The 24,547-nt window shown below is 37.1% G+C and overlaps 2 protein-coding genes across 2 annotated transcripts in view; both read right to left on the bottom strand.

Moving 5' to 3' along the window:
• LOC115730695 (disease resistance protein RUN1-like) overlaps positions 1-5,212 on the bottom strand; it is a 33,532-nt gene extending 28,320 nt beyond the window's left edge. Inside the window, exons 1-2 of the mRNA XM_048277788.1 lie at positions 4,364-5,212; positions 1,612-2,342 (exon numbers count right to left, since the gene is read on the bottom strand). Coding sequence (XP_048133745.1) covers positions 1,612-2,342; positions 4,364-5,055 — 1,423 coding nt within the window. The 5' untranslated portion in view covers positions 5,056-5,212. The remainder of the gene's footprint in view (positions 1-1,611; positions 2,343-4,363) is intronic.
• A 13,105-nt stretch (positions 5,213-18,317) lies between these two features.
• Positions 18,318-22,407, bottom strand: LOC125314757 (disease resistance protein RPV1-like). The gene is made up of 5 exons (XM_048277782.1): positions 22,253-22,407; positions 19,942-20,475; positions 19,406-19,668; positions 18,722-19,296; positions 18,318-18,635 (listed from the first exon to the last, which is right to left on the bottom strand). Exons 1-5 carry the CDS (start codon positions 22,405-22,407, stop codon positions 18,318-18,320), a joined length of 1,845 nt encoding a protein of 614 aa, XP_048133739.1.
• Between the last annotated feature and the right edge of the window lie 2,140 nt (positions 22,408-24,547).

The raw sequence follows: 24,547 nt of genomic DNA, 5'->3' as shown, positions 1-24,547 counted from the left end.
GCTACTTACGCAATTGATAAGAAAATACCACAATCTTGTTTTTGTTTTGTCCAATGTAGTAATGACTAATTATAAGTAACTCAACTTGTGATAGCAGATATAATTTTATTGCACATTACAAAATCGACGTATTATAAATAAATCATAATGAATAACTCAATTTTTCAAGTATAGTAAATATGATGAACGTACTCCTAAAACCTTTGACTCTAAAAATATAATTTTTTATTAAAAATGCAAAGTCGTTTCTGATTTTGGTAAATATACAGCGTATTCATTTTTCTTTCGGTTAGTTTAGCTTATTTTTATGATGTAACACGAAGACATAATGGATAGACATTGGCTTTGAATTTGTTAATATATAACTTGCTTTTCAAATTATACAGGGGTTGCACGTTGAGAATGCAAATAAGTGCTAGTCTTTTCGAGCAACAACTTGAGTCAAACCAAATGATGCGGTAGAGTTAAATGTATGATTAATTTCACAAAAAAAAACAGTACAATCACAAACTTAATTAAATAAAAGATAGGATTTTAGAGTAGTTACTTGGACTTTTTATGTGGGAAAAAAATGAAACATCTCTCTTTCTAATGGTCATCGCCTGAAAGACGTTAATATTATGCATATCTGCATATATTCCTGTGAATGTCCTAATAATTGTATGTTCGGTAACTTTTAAATCTGTCCTTATGATGTAAATTTGGTAAAGGAGTTTGTAACCTAATAAAAAGTAAAATAAGTATCCCTTCCATTCTCAATTATGGTGCAATGATAAAAATTTCACTGGAAATGGAGGCATGGTTACTCCTATTATATTTAATTCTTACACCGAGATATTAAAGTCCTAACTATTTATGGTATACAGTAGCATATTCAAGTTATTGATTGCATGTGTCAAGGACGAAACTGGATTAATTATAGAACTTTAGGACCTTTTCAACATAGAATGCCCTTGTCGACCAAAAGAAAGCATAGAATACCCTTATCAAGTATCTAATAATTTTGAAACTATCTCATCCTTGGAAATTATTTCTTAATGTACACTTGTTTAAGAAAAATCTTAGACAACCTGCAACACTTGCTAAGATAGAGCAACCTTCAAATTTTCTAATCACGTAAATGGAACGACAGGAGGACAATAATATTAGGAGATTCTCTATTTCCCGGAGAAAGCAATAAGTGGAGGACGGACATCACTCTACACTAGAACATGAACTAAGGGAGCAAAAGAAGATAAACAGTTACCTTATTTCCCTTTAGTATTTTCAAGACTTCCTTGTAGTCCCACAATCTGCTACGATCTTGAGGCTCTTGCTGGTTTTCCTCTCGAACGATTTCCATGCCAAGATCTCTTAATTGGTCATGCATCCTAAACCTATTGTCATCTCCAATTTTTATTAATGACATGAAGGCCAACACTTCAATTCCCTCCTCTGGGAAGAAGTCACAAGTTTCCCACAAGTAGGACGCGACTCTTTTGTGAATGAAAATGAAAAAACAAGCAATATCCAAAAATATTTGTTGTTGTTGATAATCTAATGCTTCATAACTTATTCTTAATTTCTCTCGTACTTTCTTAGGAGACACTTTTCTTAACTTGTCTATTGTACCTCTCCATATTGTTGGCCCTTTTCCACACAAAAATGAACCTAAAACCTCCAGACATAGGGGAGCCCTCCTGGTGGTGGATACGACCTTATGAGTGAGGTCCTCAAATTCCATTGGAGGGGAGTTCATTCGAAATGCATGTCTACTAAACAAAATCAAAGATTGATTCATATCTAGTTCCTCAAGTTCATAGTGGTAGTCGACCCTACCATTGTCAAGAATACTCTTGTTTCTAGTGGTAATAAGGATCCTACTTCCCGAAGAAAACCATTTATGGCTTCCAGCTAAAGCTTCCAACTGATCTTCCTCATCTACATCATCCAAAAGAATCAAAACTTTCTTAGCTCCAAACTTGGATGAGATGAACTTAGTCCCTTCGTCCTTATTGCAAATTTGATCTTTTTGCATCAATATGTCAAAGATTAACTGATTCTGCAAGTACTCAAGGCCATTATGCTGACATGAAACCCCGATATCAGCAATGAAGCTACAATTTTCAAATTGATTGGAGAGCTTGTTATAGATAGTTTTAGCAAAAGTTGTCTTACCAATGCCTCCCATTCCGTAGATTCCGACAAATAGGGTAGCACTAGCATGATTATCTACAAATTCCATAACCTTCTCCACTTGATTATCAATTCCAACCAAATTCTCAGGAATAACCAACTCAAAGTCTTTCTTCAACTCCCTTAACACTTTTTGGACAACCGATCTCACCAATACTCCTTCATACCTATCAATTGCGACAAGAATTCAAACACATGGATAAAATAATTTTATATTGCTTATTAATGAGAACACAATGATAATAAATTCATGGATAAAATTGAAAAACTTTAAGAACTGTTTTTGTTACACCTCCATATGTTAACTGATACGCTAAGACTAATGTAGAAAATGCTGGTGGTTGCTTCACATGGCATGGTCCATTCCCTTATTACTTTGGCATAATTTATTGAGCAAAAAGAAATTGAATGCGTCGCAGGTGAATCTTGAATACTGTATCTATCATAGATATGAATCAAATTTAAACTTCTTGTATGATAAAGATATTAGGGATCACGTAGACCTGACTTTGAAAATTTCAATAGCGTTTAAATAAACAAAGATCCAATAAGCCAGCCCTGTATGATTGTCTAGTGATCTATCAATAAACTGATCATAACTTTTGATGCAAGAGGAATTCAGATCCTGTAATATCAATCGGGAAAGTTGTTCAGAGTACTATATTGTGAACTACCTGAACACGATTCAGGGGAGTTCTCCTTATTTGCGCAATTCTACGTGCTTGCAAGTTTCTACTCATGTTGTAAACTTAGTATCACTGCAGATTCGTGTTCTTATCCGTCTCCATGGGGTCAAGGGATGACAGCAGTTTGGAAATTATTTTCCTTTTGAGTATTCATCGTCTGTGACTTTAATATATTTAATACTGATTCTATTGGGAAGTAGAAGAATACTTTCTTTCTCAAAGTAAGAACATAAATTTATGCAGGTGTATTAGATAGACATTATGAGCTGAAGATGGGGAAATACACTGAAAATTATTTAAACAAGCATTTAATAAATTTAATCTTTTTCCCTTCTTTCGTATTTTCTGATTTACCAATGAAAAAGTTCTTTTGTGAAAAATAATTTCAATAGCAATACGGATTTGACAATCAACATGCATGTTATATGATGTTATGAGCTTCATATAGAAACCGCCAATAAAGTTGTACAATTAATGTCAAACAAATATGTATTTAGAAAAGTTTGTGAAGAAGATTAATGGAGCTCATACTATAATAACAGCACAAGTTACGAAATCTTTGGATATAAGGCTCCATTTGTTTCGCGGAAAATGAGTTGTTTTTGAAAAATATTTTCCCGGAAGTCAATTTCCAAGAAAATGACTATATTTTCCGGTGTTTGGTTGAAATATGAAAAATATCAGGAAAATATTTTCTATTGTTTAGGATAGGAAATTGGATTTAATTTTCCTCCATGCACTTCATTTAATAATTTTTTTCGCTCAAGAGTGGCGACACCTGGCCGGGCCTCGCTCTAGGGCGGCGACGCCAGGCATCACCTGGCCGGCCTCAGGCTGCGGCCGTGGCCGGCGACCGACGAAGAAGGAATACTAAAAAAAATAAAGAAAAGGAAAAAAAATAAAGAAAGTAATTAAAAATAAATTTAATTAGGAAAATAAAAAATAAAATTTTTGAATTTTGAAATAATAAATAAAAAAGAAAATAAAGCAAAAAAATAATTAAAAAGAAAAAAATAGTTGAAAGAGAGGAGGAATGAAAAGTGTGGAAAATGTTTTCCTCTTCTCAAAATGAGGAAATCATTTTCCTTAGTTTTCTAAAATTTTTTTGTGGACCGGAAAATATTTTCCGTTGACCGCTCATTTTCTACCCTCCAAACACTAGAAATTGGGCAAAATATTTTCCGTGAAACAAACGGAGCCTAAGAGTGAAAATTCATAAAAAAAAAAAAAAAATCTTACTCTATTCAGGCGAATGGGACAATAACAATAAAACCTATATTTCGACTGGTCAATATCATCAAAGCAATTCCAAAGAATGAATAACTTTATAGAACTCATGCATCGCCGGATCCTACCACCGTCAAGATCTTACTGCTTGTACTAATAAAAAAAACAACAAGAAAGAAAACGAAGCAGGTAGGAATCAGAAAACCAGTAAACTAAACACCCACACAAATTAAAGGAAGGTAGAGAAAGGTTGGGAGAAAAAAAAAATGAAGTACCCTTTGGCTTCCCATCCTTTCAAGGAACTGACTTCTTTGAGTGCTTGCTTCCATTTCTCCAAAACTGTTGGGTCGATAGGCCTCCTATCTCGCTTCGGTGTCGCAGAAATATGTCTCCAAAACGCATGCAGCGCATGCAAAATGTGTCTCCAAAACTCCAAAAGTGGTACATCAGCTGCTATGAAACGCCTACGAAATGCATCTCCAAAACTACCGGATTGATATCGGATGTGGGCTGGTTCCACTTTGTAGAATATTGGCAACACTATATGCCTCATATTACTATTCTTGCACTCCATTATTTGAACCAGTTCATCAAGGCACCATTTGCTCGAACCATAATTTACTGAAAGAATGGGGATCAGGATCTTACTATTCTGGATGGATGACAAAAGATCTGGGCCAATCTTCTCACCTTGGCGGAGCTCATTATCGTCTCTGAAAGCACGAATTCCGGCATCGACGAGCCCATTGTAGAGGTGATCAGTAAAGCCCTCTCTAGTATCTGGGCCTCTAAAGCTCAAGAACACATCGTAGTGGTTTCCGATTAGCTCGATTGATGAACTAGATGCACTGTCATTAGTTTCTGGTAAACTAAATGAGCCGGAATTAGTTTCTGTCAACGCAGTCGGCGAACCAGATGCTCCACTATCACCATCTTCTGCATTTCTACAAAAAAGATAGTAAAACATGCCCGATGTTCAAATAAAAAAATTGCTCAAGGAAATCAGGAAGCAAACTAGCCCGCATCAGCCCCAACAAATGGCAATGACGATATCTAAGCCGAAGTTGACGAGATCGATCACTCCAGCATAAAAAGCACATTAAATCCGAGCACAGAGAAACTCAACTACATTGATCTTAGTAAAAGGTGCTTTAGATGCACATGGTTCAAAGTTAATGCCTAATAAAAAGGATTTTGAATCGACAGCAGAAATGGAAGGAAAATAAATGATCGTGGACCAACGGAACAAGCACGAGCACACAAAGTGAGCCAAATCATGAGCATAGATAGCACAGATGCATATATTTCACGCGGACCCGCCATGAGGGAGAACCAGAACTGAGGAAAACTTACAGCAACGAGCTCCTGGAACGATGATTACATTTCACGGACAGTCCGGAGGTGACGACGACCTGAGACTGGAAGGTGGTCTGGGACCAGGGCTTAAGGAAGCACACATGCCATGATGATCGGTGGTGGCTGCTCGAGGACCACAGCGACGAAGAGGGGGCTCGGGCACAAGAGCTTTGTGATCGTAGCCATCAGAGAGAGAGAGAGGTGGTTGGTTTGGTTAGTGTTCTGGTGAGAGAGGGAACATTTTATGGCAACAGAGGAGGAGGAAGAAGAAGAGAGAGAGAGGTAGGTCCGTAGGAGGCGGGAGGGCAACAAATTTATAAATATTTTTTTAGGCACAAGCTCGATAGTCCGACAGTAATGTTAGTTATTTCTGATCACACGATTTCTCAATCAACGAGTGTTTTATGCAAAATACGTGGTGATGATGCGTGGATTTGCCGTTGAGATTATATCATCTCTAATTATACTGTCAGAAAATCATTTCTCTTTTTATTGAGAAGTTGTGCTTAAAAGGGCACATCTAACGAACGCATTGCATAAGACTAAAGGAACATTTGACTATATAAGTCTACGGTCTACTTTTTCTTTTTCTTGGCCAAACTAACAGTCTCCTTAATTCAGACGCTTTCACACTCTACCTAATAATTCATTGACGAGCAGCACTAGCGAACGCGCTTATGGAAGTTGCGGATGTTTCTGACGCGGAAGAGAAATCTTACAGAGATACCCGTCCAGGAAGAACGAGCTCCAGGAAATTTCAATGCCAAACACGAGCAACGAAGATAACTAAAAAGAGAAGTAAAAGACAAGCGTACGTCGAAAAGGTCGGGGATGACAGAATGCTCATCTCCGTCGGTTGTTGAAATATTCCACATTCCCCAATAAATGTCTTATGCACATCTGTGTGTTAATCTAGAGAGGCCTAGTTTGAAACGTGAAAGGAAATAGAAATCGGATCGAAATTGCACAGAATCTTTATATCAGAGTTAGATTCTACCTCTTTCGCTATGTATGTGATCTTTCTCCTCCACTGCTCGCTTTAAGCTTTCGAGTTAGACTTTTCAGTAGCGATTGCACCATAGGACTTTCCTCTTTTTAATCCATTCCCTATCTTAATGCCATTGGGATTTCACCTACTCGCTTGGATCCTGTGATCTCTGTTTTACAAATTGAAATGGGATTCGCCTACCCACCATAGGACTTTCCTCTTTTAAACCAAGAGCTCAAGCGGGAAACGCCCTGTTGCTAGTGCAATGTTGTGTTATCGTCGATTACTTATGCAAGAATATTAGAAGATAATCAACAAGGCATTTGCTTTTTATTTTTAAAAATTGGAGAATCTAATCTGCATAAACAAACACTTTTTGAATAAATTCGAAAAGAATTGTATGTTGTTAGGCTAGGTCACTGTGTGAAAACATCTAAGGAAATTGCGGTGCGTGAGCAATGAAAAGAAATAAAAGCAAAATAAAGGGATAAGTGTCTTGGATGCCCTAAAACTTATTAAGAAAGTATAATTGAGTCCTAAAACTTTCAAAAAAATGCAATCAAATCTTAAATTTGCAAAATTGGTGAAATCATGTTCTTCTTTTGATTGCACTTTTTAAAAGTTTTAAACTTCGATTATATTTTGATGACAAATTTTCAGATCTTCAGTACGATTGTTTTGAGAATAGAAGACGAGTGCTATCCATGGCGTAGCCAGACAAGTGCTCGATCCAAAATTCGTAGGCACATACTAGCGTCAAGACAAAGATGATGGCAACATTTCGTTGAATTCGTTCAACGCTTTCCAAGGCGATGAAATTCACAAAAAAAAATATATATATTCTGGAGAAAGCCAAGTCTTGAGTAGGTACTAACAATTGGCCAACTGTTAACAAGAACGTAATTGCGAGTCTTGTGATATTATTCAAAGATGAGAGACATCAGAAAATGAGACGTGCTCTTCATTTGATCCAACAGTCACCAAATCCTCGGGATGTACACAAATCTTTTACAGGAGAGCACATGGCTGCTGGGTAAGAGTGCGGACATCTTTCTGATCAAGCTGGACAAATAGTATAACGACGACATTCATCTTTCGTGTATTGTTCTTCTTACGCAGATATATGTTGTGTGTTGACCGAGAGCCGGTGTGCATGGGTTTAGTCGTCGCCCACTCCTGGACCTCGCCCTCAACTCAACGCAATGCTCGTCTAGGAATAAAAGCACGGGGTGCTCTGGTCCCAGATAGTACCGTGGCAACTGTCGTGAATACGGAAATTGTGTTTGATCGTCTGAATTTTAATCAGGATAAAATTAAATATGATAAAATAAGAAATTCAGAAATATTGCTGTTGCAAAAATAAAGTCAGATACTTTCGGATCCTATTTTGTCCCTTGTTTGGTATGACGGCATATCGATGTAAATGAAAAAACAGAGTCATTATAAAAATATCTCACGATTCACTGTTAAAGAAATCATGAGTGCATAAACGCATATAACCTCTACCAATCAATTCATAATTATTGTATGATTTACATCTTAAACAGAAAAAGAGCTCGTTATCGTATTCCAGAACCACACGTTCAACAATGACAAGGAGTGAAAGTGGATTATAGCTCAAACGCTTTCTTAGGCTCGCTCAAAACTCTCTGAACGACCACTTTCGCCACTTCTCCTCCATGCCTGTGAAATAAAACCAGACGATGACTCTTTGTTAGATCCGAGGAGAGCATGGTCCAATAAATAAAGTTGCGGATTGATCGAAAAACTTGTCGTTGTTCTTTCTTCCCACCTCCATGTCTTATTTCACATGCTGAGATGAAAGTGGTGTGATGCAATCACATGGTTGCTCCGCATGCCTCGCGCTACCCCTGCTATCTTCTTTTTATTTTTAATCTAACCTTCACGCGTCCAACCATGAAGAATTAATTCTTTAATTCTTCTTATGCAAGTGCCTGTAAATAAATTACTAGTTTATTAACTAAGAAAATTCGTAAGCAATTAATCATATTAACAATTAAACGTTAACATGAATCCGCTTAGACTACTATTATTCTGACAACGCTTATGTCCAGGTCGTGCTTTTTGTAAACACAAGACCGCGGTCCCCGAGAATAGCCTTAGTAATGTGGAGAAACTATAATGTAGCTTTCGAGAGAGAAAGATGATCATCGCATGTATTTTCCACAAAGATAATGGGCCTAATTATAAGCAAATTGGGCCTATGTGAGACCCGGCCTGCTCCGGCCCATTGGCACTCCTGGGAGAAACGATGCGTCCAAAAAATGGATTAAGACATTTAGAACTGCGAGGGAGTCTTTTGTTGAGTGATGGGTAAAGAGCTTAACGCTAAATGATAAAACTCTTATATTATTTTGTCAGGATTTCCATTGTAGCAATTGGAATTTCTTCCAGAATAAGAAAAAAAAAAGCAACAAAAAAAAAAAAAAAAGGAAAGAATTCTGAATCTTGAGAACGTCCATTCCAGCTTTTTACTTTAGCATGAAGACCCAAATCTAAATCATAGGGGTAAAAAAAAGATACTCTTCGTGAATAAAAATCCAACAGAATCCACATAAAGTGCCAATTATCATACTGAAGTGAACACTTTTCGCAGCTCTTTTGGATATTGCAGCAGAACAGTGGATTACCTTGCCATTTTCGTTGATCATGCGATTTTATGGCTGAATAGAGGAAGAGACGTCAAAGTGGTTTCACATCACAATTCACAACCAGCGGAAGAAGAAAGAAACCTTGCTAGAGAACAAGTGACATCCACCCGACAATTAGCATCAGCTAATCTCGTGGCAAAAATGGGTCCAAAGTTCATATGTTAGCTCATATATAATGATACGTGTCATAAAAAGCTTGTCTTAAATTTTAAAAACATGCTTAAGTGGATCATAAATGGTTTCCTAACAAGTTTAAGTGAATTATAAACAGATCATTTTTATTTTATTTTTTTTAATTTTCTAATTTTTTTATATTTTTTTATTTTTTTCTTTCTTTTCCTCTTTGTTCTATTAAATCCAGCAAGGGATTCGTGGCCCTCGCTCAGTGGTCAGCAAGGTAGATGAAAAAAAAATAACAAAAAGAAAATGAAGAATAAAAAATTTCAATTTTTTTAAATTATATAATTTATTATTAGCAATATAATTTTTTTTATAGAAATTTATAAGAAACAAGTTTTCCTAAATTGGATAACATATGATAATGTTTTAGCACTATGGGTAGAGTCGGGTATGGGTTGGGGCAAATATGGATTGATATTGCATGAAAATGGGAACCGATTAAATGAGTTGATCGGACCATTTTCGATCCGACTCACCTATTTGACAAACCTACCATTAATTAAGTAATCCTCTAATGTTTAATGATCCTCTCGTAAAACGTAACAACAATTTCATTTCAAACACTTCCTATCCAACTAATCCACATCTAATATCAACATACATGGAAGCTTCGATCATGTCATTTTCCTGCACATTTGACTATACTATGTTGTTTCTACTTACAAAGCTTAAGGGCTAAGGAGAGGCCTCCTGGAGTAGAGACTACATCATGAGAAAACTTCAAATCCTCTTTGAGGAGAGTCACTTCGAAATGCATGTCTGCTAAATAGAATCCAAGATTTAATCACATCCAATTCTTTGAGTTCGTATTTGAAGTCCACCCAACTTTGTCAAGAACATTCTTGTTTCTCGTGATAATAAAGATCCTACTTCCTTTTTTTTTTTTTTTTGGGTCCAAAATATCCTACTTCCTCAATTTGAGCCCGTTATAATTCCGTGCCAGAGCCTTCAAGCGCTCATGATCATGCGGATCATCAAGAAGATTGAGGACTTTGTTTAAACCATTAAGATGGTTTCCGATACAATAATTGTCAAAAGAATGTTTCCACATGTTAAGCAGATGAATAATCCCCAAACAATACTTAGTCAAGAACATCAAATTTATACCACATAACTAAGGTTTTAGGCTGATCGGATCCACTCAATACAACAAATATCCTTAGCTTCTTCTTCTTCTTCTTCTTCTTTCGGTATCACCAAAATATTATCTAGAATCAATCTCCGTTCTAAAATATAGATTAGGCCCCAATAAAAGAACTTGGGAAATAGGAAAATCTGACCGTTACTCGATGGGGGATGACTCAATATTGGTAACATTTTACAGAGAAATTGAGGAGATAATCATAATTTTAGATATCATTGCCTTGGCAAAGAATGCTGTACACAATCCGGAAGAAGCCTACCTGGATTTTGACACCGGGAAATGCAATTCAATAATGACAATTTGAAAAAGCCTCACTGAACCAACTTCTTCAGCTATCTTCCGAATGATTCCTGCCTGCCAAAAGAAAGATGCAAAAAGAAGGAAAATAAACTGTCTCTGCCTACCATTTGACTTTTAGCATTTGATTACCCAACAAAAATGCGTTCATCTTTTTATTGGTCAAAGCGAGAGAAATCATATCCTCCTTTCTCTTTTTTTTCTGCTCTCATGTCGCCCTGCGGAGGGGTATGGAGACATCAAAAGGGGAATACCATCAACTTGTTCCTGACTTAGAATAATACGTTCATGAGTTTGGAGCTACACAACACAAAAGCACGCAATGTTGTTTAAACAACTCGAATCTATATACATATTTCCATTGGATTTTGGTGTTTATGACCACTAGACAACCCACCTAGTGGACTGACAAATGAAGGCGGGGATGCAAGACCAAGTTTGAACCCGACAACATGCAAAAAATGAAAAATATAATACATGTTTTGTGATGCTTCAAAAAGATAAATCATTAAAAGAGGGTTTTTCACTAGTTGCGTAAAAATTATCAACAAAGTTATAAACCTATTGTAATTGTGTCAATTTTTTTAAAAGTCATTCAAATTATTTTAAAGTTTTGCACTAAATTAGCGTCATAAAGTCTTGGCACTTCCAGTGTACTTTAGCCCATTTTGTATCTTAAAAAGATAAATCATTAAAAGGTTTTGACTAGTCAATATTGACCAACAAAGTTATAAGCGTTGAATTGTGGACATGGATGCTCAAATTATTCTTTGCCAATTAGTCATAACTCCAATTGTGCAATTCACATAATTACAATTTTGACCGTTTTTACTATTAAGATTTTTTTTTATTTATTTTTTTATTTATTATTTTTCTTTCCTTCTTCTTTTTCTCTCCAATCTTCTTCCTCCAACCGGTTGCCACTAGCGGCGACCGGTCACTAGCGAGGCCCGCTAGCCCAAAATTTGGCCTCCTAAAGCCGAGCTAACCAGATCCCCAAACAAGTTCGGGTCCTTCTTTATGATCCCAATCTCCGACCCCTTTGACCAAAAAAAAAAATCCCCAACCCCAAGGCCTCAGAACCCATTGTTGACGACGATGACCAGCACTTGCTGAAGATGTCACCAAACATCGACGTGGGCCCGCCTAAGGACCCTACCCTTGCCGACTAAGTCAGAGCAGAGGCGGCAGAGGCGGCAATGGCGACAACGGCTGGTTGGTGGGTCGATGAGGGCTTGTTGGTTTGCTACACAGGCCTTGACTGCTACGCAAGCAATGACGTGGCGGTGCACGAGAAGGAGGTCGTCTTGTTCCTCACATCGTTCAAGGACCTAGGTTTGTTGGAACCGATTCTAACATCAAAATCGAAGCTTTTGAGAGAAACGGAGCTTCATTGTGGTTATTTGGGTTTTCCATAGTCCGAATTCATCTTCTAGGTTCGAAATCAAATTGGGTGATTGGCAAGATTTGCAAATTGGAATCCTAGTCTCAATCACTTTCGGATTTGATTGACAATTCGCGGATCGGAAAGAGGAAATGACATCTGCGTAGAAATGAAGGTTAACAAGCGTACCTGGTCGAGCAAGAAGAGAGATCGCAGCTTTCTACTTCTCTTGTTCGTCTTCAATGGTTGATGAGAACTCCGGGCGGCAGGGAAGGGAAAAAAAATAAAAAATAAAAAAGATAGAAAAATTTTAAAAAAACATTAAAATATTATATTACTGAACGGTCGAAGCCGATCGGCCAAAATCGATTAGATATATTAACTTGGCATAATTGCAAAAGATTTATGACTGAATCAACAAAAAAAAAAAAAAGGACAATTTAGCATAATTGAATTAGCATAAATTTAGGATTTTTTTTGGTAATTTTGCAAATACTAATCCTACATTTATTTTCTAAAATATTTTAAAGTGATAATGCTAATAAGTATCTGCTCTAATTCCTTGGGAAGTTTGTGGTGGAGACAACCCGATCCGTCACCATCTCATATTCCTTCTTCTCAACTTGAGCTCTTTAACTTTAAAGTTGACTTTTTTGGAGTGCCAACAGGTTAATAAAAGTTTTCCCCCACAATATAATAGTTCTAAGAAGAGTAAAACATGCTATTGGCAAAATTATAAGGGCGGCGCTATTTTCACCCTCATTTTGTCTAACACACTCATATTTTCAGCCAACTTACCGAAATGTCCTCTCTCTATCTCTTCTTTCAATTTACTGTTTCTTTTTTTATCAAGCTAATACACAAAATTGCCCTTAGGTCTATCATATCTCTCATTAGTTCCACAATACAAATATCCGTGTATCAAGATACCAATTTGCTATATCTTATTATCATTTTACCTAGAGAATATTGTCAATTCTAATTTATGGTCTCACATTTTCATTCATAAGAAATTTTTATTTATGACATCTTATGAACACATAATTAAATGACTTTTTTCTGAATAGTGTGAGTGAAACTATATTTCAAAGTCAAAAATTGAATTTAATTATTTAGCTGATCTTAATAAAAAGTAGAAAAGAAAATTGATCAAAATATGAAAAAGGTTAATTTGTTAAAAGTGTGATAAAATGTCAAACATATTTATATTCAAACTATACCTAAATATTAATAAAGGATCAACGCATAAAGGAAAAACATGAAATTTCTTGCTGTTTAACTCCTGTTATGAAGGAAGTAGTTAATATCGGTTGTATATCAATCACATAGAAAATGGATCAAAACTCTAAAATATGTTTAAAAGATTTTCCCTAAAAATACCTTAGGCGAGTTTGAAAGTGCAAAATATGTAAATAAATTTTCAAAGCCATCTTGTAAGTGCAAAAGGTGTAAGTAAATTTTCAATGCCTTCTTATAATTCATGTTAAAATATGAAAAGCTTAAAAGAAAGCACAAATTAGTTATGCTTAACTTTAGAAACCTACAAATTTATTTCATAAAATCACCCACATGGTCAAAAATCTGATAGATAATTAGATTCGGTTATAAATTTCAATTTTGAAATAAAGTTTTAACAAAGAGGTAGTTAATTGTGTGCTCATTAGCCATTATAACTAGAGATTTCTAACCTTTCATATAAATTTTATAATTGGAAAATGAGACGATAAAGTAAAATTAAAAGGGGTACCTACTACCTGGACCCTTCTCGGTCCATGATTAAACCAGGTTAAGTTGGGCTCATTAAAGAAATTAACCCATTAGAACCCAGAAGTAGGCCCATCCAAAATAAAAATATTAGCGTTGGCCATTTCCACTGCCGCGTGTCAAAGCTCTATTCGCCCTTGCTCTTGATTACCGCTGACAAAGAGCTTGAATCGGCCGAATTAGGGAGATTCCGGCGGCAAAAATGGATGGTAATCACCATGGATGGAGTTAGGACACTTCAATAAAGTTGGTCGCAAGTCAAGACTGGAGGACCGGTGCCAAAAATTGGCCGGAGAATCATCGAAGAGAGGATGCCGTGAAGAGGAATTGAGAGAGAGAGAGAGAGAGAGAGAGAGAGAGAGAGAGCTTTTCCTCTCAAAATTTTTTTTGAGAGTGAGAAATTTCAAATTTATCTCTAATCTTAATCCTTAGGTTACATTTGATAATCAGGATAAAATTTATTCTCTCCCGTGTTTGGTTTTCGTCGAGAACAAGATAAAATGAGATATAATAGGATATAGATTGGATAAAATTATTCCATGGGACATGAGGGTTAAAAGTGGGTAAAATTTGTTATGTTCATGGCATAAAAGCTATTTTCTCAAATAACAAACTTCTTAAATAATAAAATTAAACTAATAATATAATATAATTTATATTGAATTATAATATTAAAAATAAAATTCAAAATAACTAAAAAATAATTAAATTTCTTATTTATTTTTATAAATATTTGTATATTTGAATTTCTTGTATTTTATAATACACACACTTAGTGTAAAATAATACAATTTATTGTTAAATAATTTTTTTTATCAAGAAATGATGGAAGGGTATAAAAATAACGAAGAAAAAGAGATCTACAAAATAAAAAAAAATAAGCGGAAAAAAATGAAATAGAAGAACCCATATATATTTTAAATGAACAAATTCAAACTTGAAAATGATTTTTCTAATTATGGAAGAATGAGGTGCAATAAAATTTCTATTAAAAAAAATAGGATCTCCATCTCTTTTTCCTCTATATCTCTAATTCATGTTGAAGTTTCACGTCTCCTAGTTTTTTAGTTCACGCCAAAACTATACTAAAATGATAGAGAGTCGAAAGTTTTTCTCCTTCGTAACTTTATGATCATGTCAAATGTCTATGAAAGCATAAAGAGAGTCGAAACTCATTCTCTTTCATGGTTTTATGATTGTTTAAGTTTAACAAAAGTAACAAGAGGCAAAAAATTTTCTAGTAGTAAAGGTGAATGATCATATTTTTCTCTCTTACTAGATTTGGATGTGGATTGTGAAAGATTCTTATAGTCTCAATTTGTATATTTTCAGGTTCATTTATGTCAAAATGTTCTAAATACGCAAAAATGAATATTATATGATATGATCATATCTCGCTTGATTACTGCAATTCACCAAACAAGGGATATGATATAGCAAAATTACTGAATTTCATATCCTATCCGATTAAATCCAATCCAATTCAATCATGAGTAGAAATATGGTCTATATCACTAAAATATTCATTAATTTTTAATTTAGTAATTAGCTTATATTCATTTCGTAAATAACGCGAAAATGATATGGAATGTCTCTTTTCAATTCACATGGCATGGCACATCCAAAGGTCTTAATTAGAGAAAGGGATGGCTATGATGAGTGCTCTTACCGATTGATGACATTGAATTTAATTTTGGTAATTGAGATACAATGGCAAATTTGTGAATATGGACAGAGGGGGGCCGACAACGGGTCGTGCGGGCTAAAATGAGTTGACTTTTGGGTCGAATGGGGTCAACCTTGGTAAAACCTGATTGAATCCAAACTTCCCACTTGTCCTATTTCTCTTCAAGTTTATCTCACATAAGCTTTGCCATCTTACTTGTTCGGCCCTTTGGGCCAAACTTCATTTTAACCCTATCCGGTTCATATTCATATCTTAGTGAGCAAGAAATGATATGATTGGCTCTTTTTAATTCACATGGCATGACACATCCAAAGTTCTTAATTAGAGGAGAAATGGATGGCTAAGATTAGTGCTCTTAGGGATTGATGACATGGAATTTAACTTTAGTAAGTAAGAGAAAATGGCATTTTTGTGAATATATGGAGAGAGGGGGCCGAGCATGGGTCTTGTGGGGCTAAAATGAGCTGACTTCTGGGTCTTTTTAACGAATTTTTGTCAAGCTACTAAAAGTATTAATTGAATTATAATATAACAATACAAATCAGTATATTGAAAATTGTGGAATGAAATCTTCTTTTTCATCATTTTACTCATGTCCTGGTCATGCTGGTTGACGAACAAAATGGATGGATCGAGGGGGACTGGTTCTGCGAATCCTACTACGTGGTCCCATTTAGGAAAAAAGTCAGCAGAGCTTTGCCTTGTTTCTTCTTTGTCCCTTTCCCACGGATTGGCATAACCTCTATTTATTAAAAAAAAAAAAACCAAGTAAGTATCGGAGGCTAGTGGGTATGCTCAACTATTTAACTGTCACCCGATCAGATATTTTTTTTGTTATTAGTGTGATTAGGCAGTTGATGTGTGCTTGTGATTATATATGTAGACAATATCATCATTACTGATAGTGATTTTGTGGGTATACAAAAATTGAAACAACTATTTCCCCCTTTCGTTTACATATGTGTTAATGCTTGACTAAGAAGCGGGAAGCACATGCTGGTCCCACCTTTTTTGATTTACACAAGGGTAGGTGAAATGCAAATGAAATGTAATCCTACAAAATGAAATTCCATTTCGATTTTACCCAAAAAAACAGAAAGCAAAAAACAGACTAGGTCAAATTAGATTAAAAAAAAACATATGGAAAAAAATAAATTATTGAAAGACCAAAATAATAGACCATATTCTAATATAACTCTGTTAGGTTCATGTTGTATTTTTCCTATCTCTCAATCTGTTAGACAATGAATATACTATATAAAAGTCCAACTTCTTTGTAAGTAGATAATAAATTTTATGCTCTTGAGCATCCTCGACTAGAAAAAGTAAAAAATAAACTATACAAATCCTCTTTAGTTTATATTGCATTTACTATACTGAACTGGTAGATTAAATTCAACAATGAAATATTCAATTGAAGTTACGTTCACTCATTCAAAATCCTGCACTAAAATCAACAAGGAAAAGTATATATTTCACATCTTACACTTGCTTACCTAAATCATAAAACAAAATTCACGGTAGAACGTCACATTGATATAATTTAATGATTTGATTAGTGAAAAAGTATCAAAAAGACTGCTTCTTCGTGAATTACATCATGAAGAAATTGCAAGTGTTTTGAAGCCAATAAATCTAGTGGTAAGATTTGGGATATCCTTCGTGAAATTGATAGATTGCATTTAAAAAAATTATGTATGCTAAATACTATGTGAGTTGTTGGGGATTAGAAAATATTGAGAGTGTTTGAATAACTCAAATGCAATTAAAATCTCCATTGTATGCTTCATCTATAGTGAAATTATTGCTGCTCTCTTCATAGAGTAAATGCAACTAACTCAGCCATGTAAATCTGGTATGTGATTGCTTCCTTGTTGTCTTTATTTTATCTTTCAACCGCTCGTTTTTCACAACACGAGAAACCCCAACTCTTGCGACCAAAAACCCCAGCTGCCAAGTATTCCTTATATCATATGAATAATGCATGTCTCTTTAAGAAAATAAAATCAAGTTTCCAATTATCAAACGACGGAAAATATTCCCCACTTCATTTTCATATTTCAGCTAAATATCGAAAAATATTGTCAAAACGACTTCTTCAAAAAACGTTTTCAGAAATGTCAATTTTTTCTCGAAACAACCTATAATGTGGACATTAAGATAACCAAGTGACTCAACACTGCTGCTTCTAAAAATCTTCCAAGCATCGGCAGCAGATAGGGAGCCATTTAAGGAAGCTCTGCAGTCGACGCTAATCATCGACAGCACCAATAGGGTCCTAGACTTCACATTGAGCAGCTTGAATAGAAACCAGAAATGACATTACAGCTTCCCCTTCATCATGAAAACCCAAAACTAAATCACAAGCCACTCATTTGCATAAAAATACAAACGAGTTCCAGATTGTTGGGCATTACATCAAAATGCACTAGACTTAAAAAGAAGAAAGATTACGGATGCTTGGTATTCCCCTCCCAAATTTGAGCACTATCATGCATTTAACACTCACAGCTTTTGCAACCCTTACAATACCATCTGGTAGCTTTTCTATGCTACTATTACCTATATCCAGAACTTCCTTCAGGTAATTCCGTGACCCTTGGCCACGATAAGTCCCAGTCGAGTCAACAATTCCAGCGTCCCAATTGAGTTAGGGCTCTCTCTCAATCCATGAAACCCGCAGCTGTCAAGAGATCAAGAAACTCAACAGAGACTGACAAGACAAGGGCCAACAAATTCGCTAAACAGCTTACCCAGTTAACTGGCACTACGCGTCTTCAGCTTCTTTAGAGAACGCATGAAGGAAGGAATTTCTCGTATCCCAGTTCCATCTAGATGAAGTTCCTCCAATCGTCCCAGTTTAGCCATCTCAGGAGGCAGTTCCGTAAGACGCGAACATCCCCTCAAGTCCAGGGAAACGAGGTTCTTCATGTCTCCAATACAAGGATGAATTCCCTTCAATTCGCTGCAGTCTCTGAGGATCAAAATCTCCAATCTTTTAAAAGCTGAGAGGTAGGAAGTACTTTTCAAAGAACGGCAACCTGTAAGGTTGAGAACTTTCAGCTCTCTTGCCATCTGTAAGAAAGAATATGTCGTAGGGGTCAGCGAGGAGTGGTTCCTACTCAAAAGAAATGGAAAAAGAACGTGTTTATATATCATACCTTCAACGAAGGCCATCCCCGCCAGTTATCTGAAATCTTGCTTCCTGACAAATCCAGTATGACTAATCTCTCTGCTTGTAACTTGGTTGCTTCAAATTCTGAGGGACAATTCCCCCGTTTGAGCCATCTTAACTCAGAAAACAAACTCCGAAAATCTCCGGTAAGATTCACATCACTCAGCAACCTTTCTTGCACTTTCCTATAAGGTATATTTTCCATCTTCCGTATTGTCTCTTCCCATACTTTCGCTGGTTTTCTGCACAAAAATGAACCGACACCCTTGAGAGCCAAGGGAAGCCCTCCCGTTATAGATACCACACGACGAGCAAGAGCTGAAAACTCATTGGGAGGAGAGTCTCTTCGAAATGCATGTCTAGAAAATAGGATCAAACGCTGCTCCTCATTCAGTTCCTTAAGCTCGTACTTGCGGTCGACTTTGGCCCAACCAAGAACACTCTCATTTCTAGTCGTAAAAAAGATCCTACTTCCGGGCGCCAATAAATGACTCATTCCAACCAAATCGTTTAACTGCTTAGTGTTATCCACGTCATCGAGAATAATGAGCGCTTTCTTAGCTTTAAATACGGATGTGAGGGTAAAGATTCCGCCTAGTGCATCACTCGTTTGAACATAATTTCCTTCCCAACATATCAGCGATTAACTGATTTTGCAAGTTCACAATACCATTGCGATTACATGATTCCCTGATGTCTGCAATGAAGCTACGCCAGTACGATGAACCGGACAGCTTTTTGTCGATGGCTTTAACAAGAGTCGTCTTACCGATGCCCACCCTTCCATAGATTCCCACAATTACGGTAGCACTAGAACGCTCATCTATTAATTGCATGACCTCGTCCACACGGCTATCAATTCCGACCAAATACTGTCTCTTCAACTCTTGGGAAACTTGTTTCGCAACCAATTTTACCAATTCTTCTTCACGCCTGTCAATAAAAATGAGTTTAATGGCATAAGTATTATCTAACGATAGCACAAAAAACAGAACTTGCGGATAGCTTGGAAAACTTATCTCTTTCCCACCTCCATTTCTTATTTCATTTGCTAAGATGTAAAAGGGCCAAACCCAATCCTGTGATTGCTCCATTTGGATGCACCCATAACTTCTTTTCAAGGTCTCTCTAATGTTACGCGTATTATAGCAAAGAACTTTCATCATTAAATAAAGTAAACAAGGTATTGGTTAAAGAAGGAAGTACCCATCAGCAACTCTCTCTGATTCCCATCCCGTCGTCAATTTACTGACTTCTTCAAGCGCTTTATTCCATTCGGCCACAACCTTTCCGTCAAAACTCCGCCTGTAGCAACGAAATGCCTCTCCAAAGCTACCTCTTCGCTTTCGCACATCCGCGGCTTTCACTTTGTAGAATATGGGAAACACTAGGCGCCTCCCCGAGTGTTTTTGGCGCTCCATCATGTGAACCAGTTGGTCAAGGCAGGATTTGCTAGAAGCATAGTTCTCGGAGATAATCGGGATAAGAATCTTACCGTTCTTAATGGCTTTCAGAACTTCTGGCCTCAATTTCTCACCTGCGTGGTCCCTGAAGACACGGATTCCGACACCGACGAGTCTGCCGTAGAGGCGGTCGGCGAAGCCTTTTCGAGCATCTGCGCAGCTCAAGAACACTTCGCAGTCGAGCGAAGAGGTACGCTTTGACAAGGGGAAGATCCATCTCTTCTTTGCCCTGACTGACTCTGCACCTAGTTTCTCCCCCAGAATCTGACTCTCAACCCTGAAGGATGTCAGAAATGATTCAGGAAAATATGAGGAACTAGTTCAAGTTCGGGAGGGGGCTTGGTTCTCTAGGACTGATCAGAAACCCTCGTAGTAGCAAGCAGCACAAGAAAGGCTTTTTAAATCGGGCGTGATGGCTCTCGACTTTCGTGATATTTCTTCCGTAACGTATTTGAAAGAGGTCCGAAAATTCTAGGCCCGAGTAAAGAGGGTGAGAGACGTGCCGTGTCGAAATTAGGAGCACACATTGAGCGACTTTTCTCCTCTTGCCGCCTTTTTTTTTTTTTTTTTTTTTGTGGGGGTGGGGTTGGCGTGCCAAGTAGAAGCCCCAGCGGAGGAAGTTATATATACAAATATTTGGAAATCATCGTAAAAAAAAATCATAAATTTATTAAATTTGTATCAATTTAGTTTTAAAATTTTTAATTATGAAATTTGACTCTAAACATTTTTATATTTTGTCAATTGAGTTCATCCATCAATTCTAATCGGAACTTGCTGGCGTGTGTACACCAAAATGTCACGTGGGATGGAAAATGATCATCCACGTGCTAAATGTTTGATACAATCGCAATGTAAAATATCTGATGACCTTTTGATTTGAGGCCGAAACATCATCTGCCGACTTCCTTGAAAGAAGGGTGAATGTGGGCCTCGCTGGTCCCACCCGCTCGCTAAAGCTCCTTTCCGGATTTTTCTTTTTCATTTTTGGATTAAGATTTCTGGATGAGGTCAAAGGTCGTGAAATGCAAATTCTAGTTCGACTTCGACAAAAGAAACAAACGAAAAACAGACTTGTCTTTAGATTACCAAAGATCGCTCTTTATATTGCCGGACAAAATTTCCCATCTGTTTGAAGGACTTGGACTATTTGACTTGTCTTTTGATTAAATAGTATAACTTTCTACTAGAACCATTAAACGGATGATTCGGATCAAAAATAATCTTACCCAAATTGATTCACTTAACTTTATTTAACCCATTTATATTCAATGCAAATTTAGTGAGCCGTTCTAGACACCGACTTTGAAGAATGGGTTGCCCCATGAACCCACTCATCAAGTTAGTAAGGGAGGTCGAGGGTCAGGTTATGGATGGGGGCATGAAGATGGTGGTGAAAGTTTGATTTTCAACAAACGCGCAATTTGTCATAATAGTGTGAGGTCGCAAGCCAAACATCGAAGAAAAACATAACAATGATGAAAGCAGAGCGAACGAAGAGAGAAGGTCGCGAGTCATGACATTGAAGAGGGAGAGAGAGACCGGCAAAGAAGGATCAAAGCCGATTGAGCTTAACCTATTTATTAAATTAGCTGGAAGTGGGTTTATAATAGACCGATTAAAATCCATATGTTTTTGGCTTTCTACTGTAGAACTTATTGTGATCCATACTTTCAATTGGAGGCGACCCATTAAAATAAATGTGGATTAGAACATAGGTTAATTACTCATTTTGATAGCCCTACTAACTGTAGTAATACATAAAGAACAAAAAGGTGAAAAAAAAACATCCTTTTTTTTTTAAGATTTTAGGAATAGATTGAAATGTTAAGATATTTTAATATCAAGTCTAGCTCGTAAGTCAAACCTTACATACTTTCACGCAAGAAATTTGATTTATGGTGATAGAAAGCACCTTTTCATCAAATTTGAAACAGAATTAATTGGCAACCAAAAAGCAATAATGTTGATACCTAAATTTTGAGTATCCTTCTTGGTCTTGAATACAGAGCACTCGGGCCATCGACTAAATCTAAATAACTAAAGACAAGAACCTCATATCGACTTCAGCTCCCGCAACCGAATCAGCAGACCAAACACGATCCAAGACCACGAAGAAAACTACCACGCCACCACTGTTGGTACAAACACAATTCAGGATGCATCTAGCTGCCGGGCGCGAAGCTCTAATTGCCGAGGGAAAACACATCGAGTAACAAAAAAAAAAAACAAAACAAAACCAATAAATCCACCACAAGCTTAAAACATCCTGATTCTCGAAACGACAGAACCGAGGCAAGCGGAGCATTCCTGGCTCGCACGAAGCTGGAGAAGCTTTAGTAAATTGGAACAATTGAAGGAACTTCTTTTAGATCAAACTTTGATAAGAGAAATTCCTTCCTTCATCGGTTCTCTCACGAAGCTGGAGGAGCTTAGTGACAGATATTGCGTATCATTGGTTGAACTTCCGGACTCGATAGGCGGCTTGGTGAATTTGTCGACCCTTGTCTTGTCAGGCTGTGTTGAGATTGCAGCACTTCCAGACAGCATCGGGTCCCTCGTGAACTTGCGGTCTTGTCACTGAGACGCTGCCACCGTTTGAGATGGATCCCCAACTCAATTGGGAAGTTGAAATTGTTGACTCAACTCGACTTGATAGGATGTCCGTGTCTTGAGGAGCTGCTGCCTCAAATGGGTAAACTAGAACAATTGAAGAAGCTTCCTCCACATCAAACTATGATGCAAGGTATTCTTTCCTCCACCGGTCCTCTAAAGAAGCCAGAGATGCTTAGTGCCAAGGATCGCAAATTATTTCTTATCCTGTTGACTCAACTGAACTTGACTGGATGTTTGCGTCTTGTGGAGCTGCCGCGTCACGGTGAACTAGAACAACTGGAGCAATTTCTTCCAGATCGAACTGTCACGTGAGAAATTTCTTCCTCCATCGGTTCTCTGAAGAAGCTAGTGATGCTTATACTGGAGTGCTTGTCATTGGGATGCTGCCACCGATTGAGAAAGATCCTCAACTCATTTGGCATGTTTGATTTTTTGACTCAACTGAACTTGAGTAGATGTTCGCGTCTTGAGGAGCTGCCGCTTCAAATGGGTGAACTAAAACACATGGAGAGACTTCGTCTAGATAAAACTATGATACGAAGTATTCCTTCGTCCATCGGTTCTCTAACGAAGCTAAAGACGCTAAGTTCCATGGATTGCGAATTATTGGTTGGACTTCCGGACTCAATAGGCGGTTTGGAGAGCTTGTTGACCCTTGACTTATCAGGCTGTGTTAAGCTTGCTGGCACTTCCAGACAGCATCGGGCTCCTTGTGACTCTGCGGTTCTTGTCATTGGGACGCTGCTACCGATTGAGAGAGATCCCCAACTCAATTGGGAAGTTGGAATTGATGATTCGACTGGACTTGTCATGGACGACGATCATGGAATTACCTGAATCGATGGGGGATTTGCAAAATTTGGAAGTTCTGGATATTACTCATAGTAGCATAAAAGAGATACCAGATGGTACTGGAAGGTTGAAGGAGCTAAAGGTGCTTAAAGGATTGTAAATTGATTGCTTGAACTTCCGGAGCCATTTGGTGAACTTGCGGTGCTGTCGATTGAAAAAGATCCCCAACTTCCCGACGATCACCTGAATGGATATGGGAATTGCCAAATTGGTAGTTCTGGATATCGATGGTAGTAAAATAGAAAAGCCACCAGATGGCATTGGAAGGTTGAAAAAGCTCTGAGGGTCATATGCTCGATGGTGCTCAAAATCGGGAGGGGAATTTCCAAGCATCGGTAATATTTCTTCTTTTAAGTCTAATGCATCGATTTGATGTATTGCCTGACAATCTGGAATTGATTTTTTCTTTTTATTCAAAATGAGATGTTTGTGATTCAGGTTTGGGTTATCATGCTGAAGTAGAAGCTGTAATGTCATTTCTGATATCTATTTAAGCTGCTCATGGTGGAAGTTCAGAACCTGATGGTGCTGTGGACGATAGCGTTGTCTGCACACCTTCCTTAAATAGCTCTCTATCCGCTGCTGATGCTTGGAAGATTGTCAGAAGCTGCAGTGTTCAATCAACTAGGTGATTCCTAATGTCCAGAAACTAAGTTAAGATTGTATGAGCAAAGTTGGTTCGTAGGAGTCCTACTTATTAAACGAACTTCCTACTTCGTCTGGTGGCAGGTTTTAGAGCTCTGTGCTTCATCAGTAAAGCTAGTGTATGTTAGCCTGCTGATTGTGCGGTCAGGATTAGAAAGTTTGTTGCCAAAACCAGATTTGAAAATGTTTTGGATATGAAGGACGAAGCAGCTGGTTACCAACCACTGGTAACTTAC

Source organism: Rhodamnia argentea, chromosome 1 (assembly GCF_020921035.1).
Source record: "Rhodamnia argentea isolate NSW1041297 chromosome 1, ASM2092103v1, whole genome shotgun sequence".
In the NCBI taxonomy this organism is placed as follows: domain Eukaryota; kingdom Viridiplantae; phylum Streptophyta; class Magnoliopsida; order Myrtales; family Myrtaceae; genus Rhodamnia; species Rhodamnia argentea.
Note: the sequence above shows the minus strand (reverse complement) of the source record. Positions and strands in the feature narration are given on the sequence as shown.

What these genes read in the sequence shown, in the direction of transcription:
- LOC125314757 (XM_048277782.1), bottom strand. Translation starts at nt 22,407, where the DNA reads ATGTGTTTTCCCTCGGCAATTAGAGCTTCGCGCCCGGCAGCTAGATGC. An exon ending in TCAGAGAGAGTTGCTGATGG is followed by an intron (nt 19,669 to 19,941) that starts GTACTTCCTTCT and finishes TTTTATTGACAG; the next exon opens with GCGTGAAGAAGAATTGGTAA. An exon ending in GGGGATGGCCTTCGTTGAAG is followed by an intron (nt 18,636 to 18,721) that starts GTATGATATATA and finishes TCTTTCTTACAG; the next exon opens with ATGGCAAGAGAGCTGAAAGT.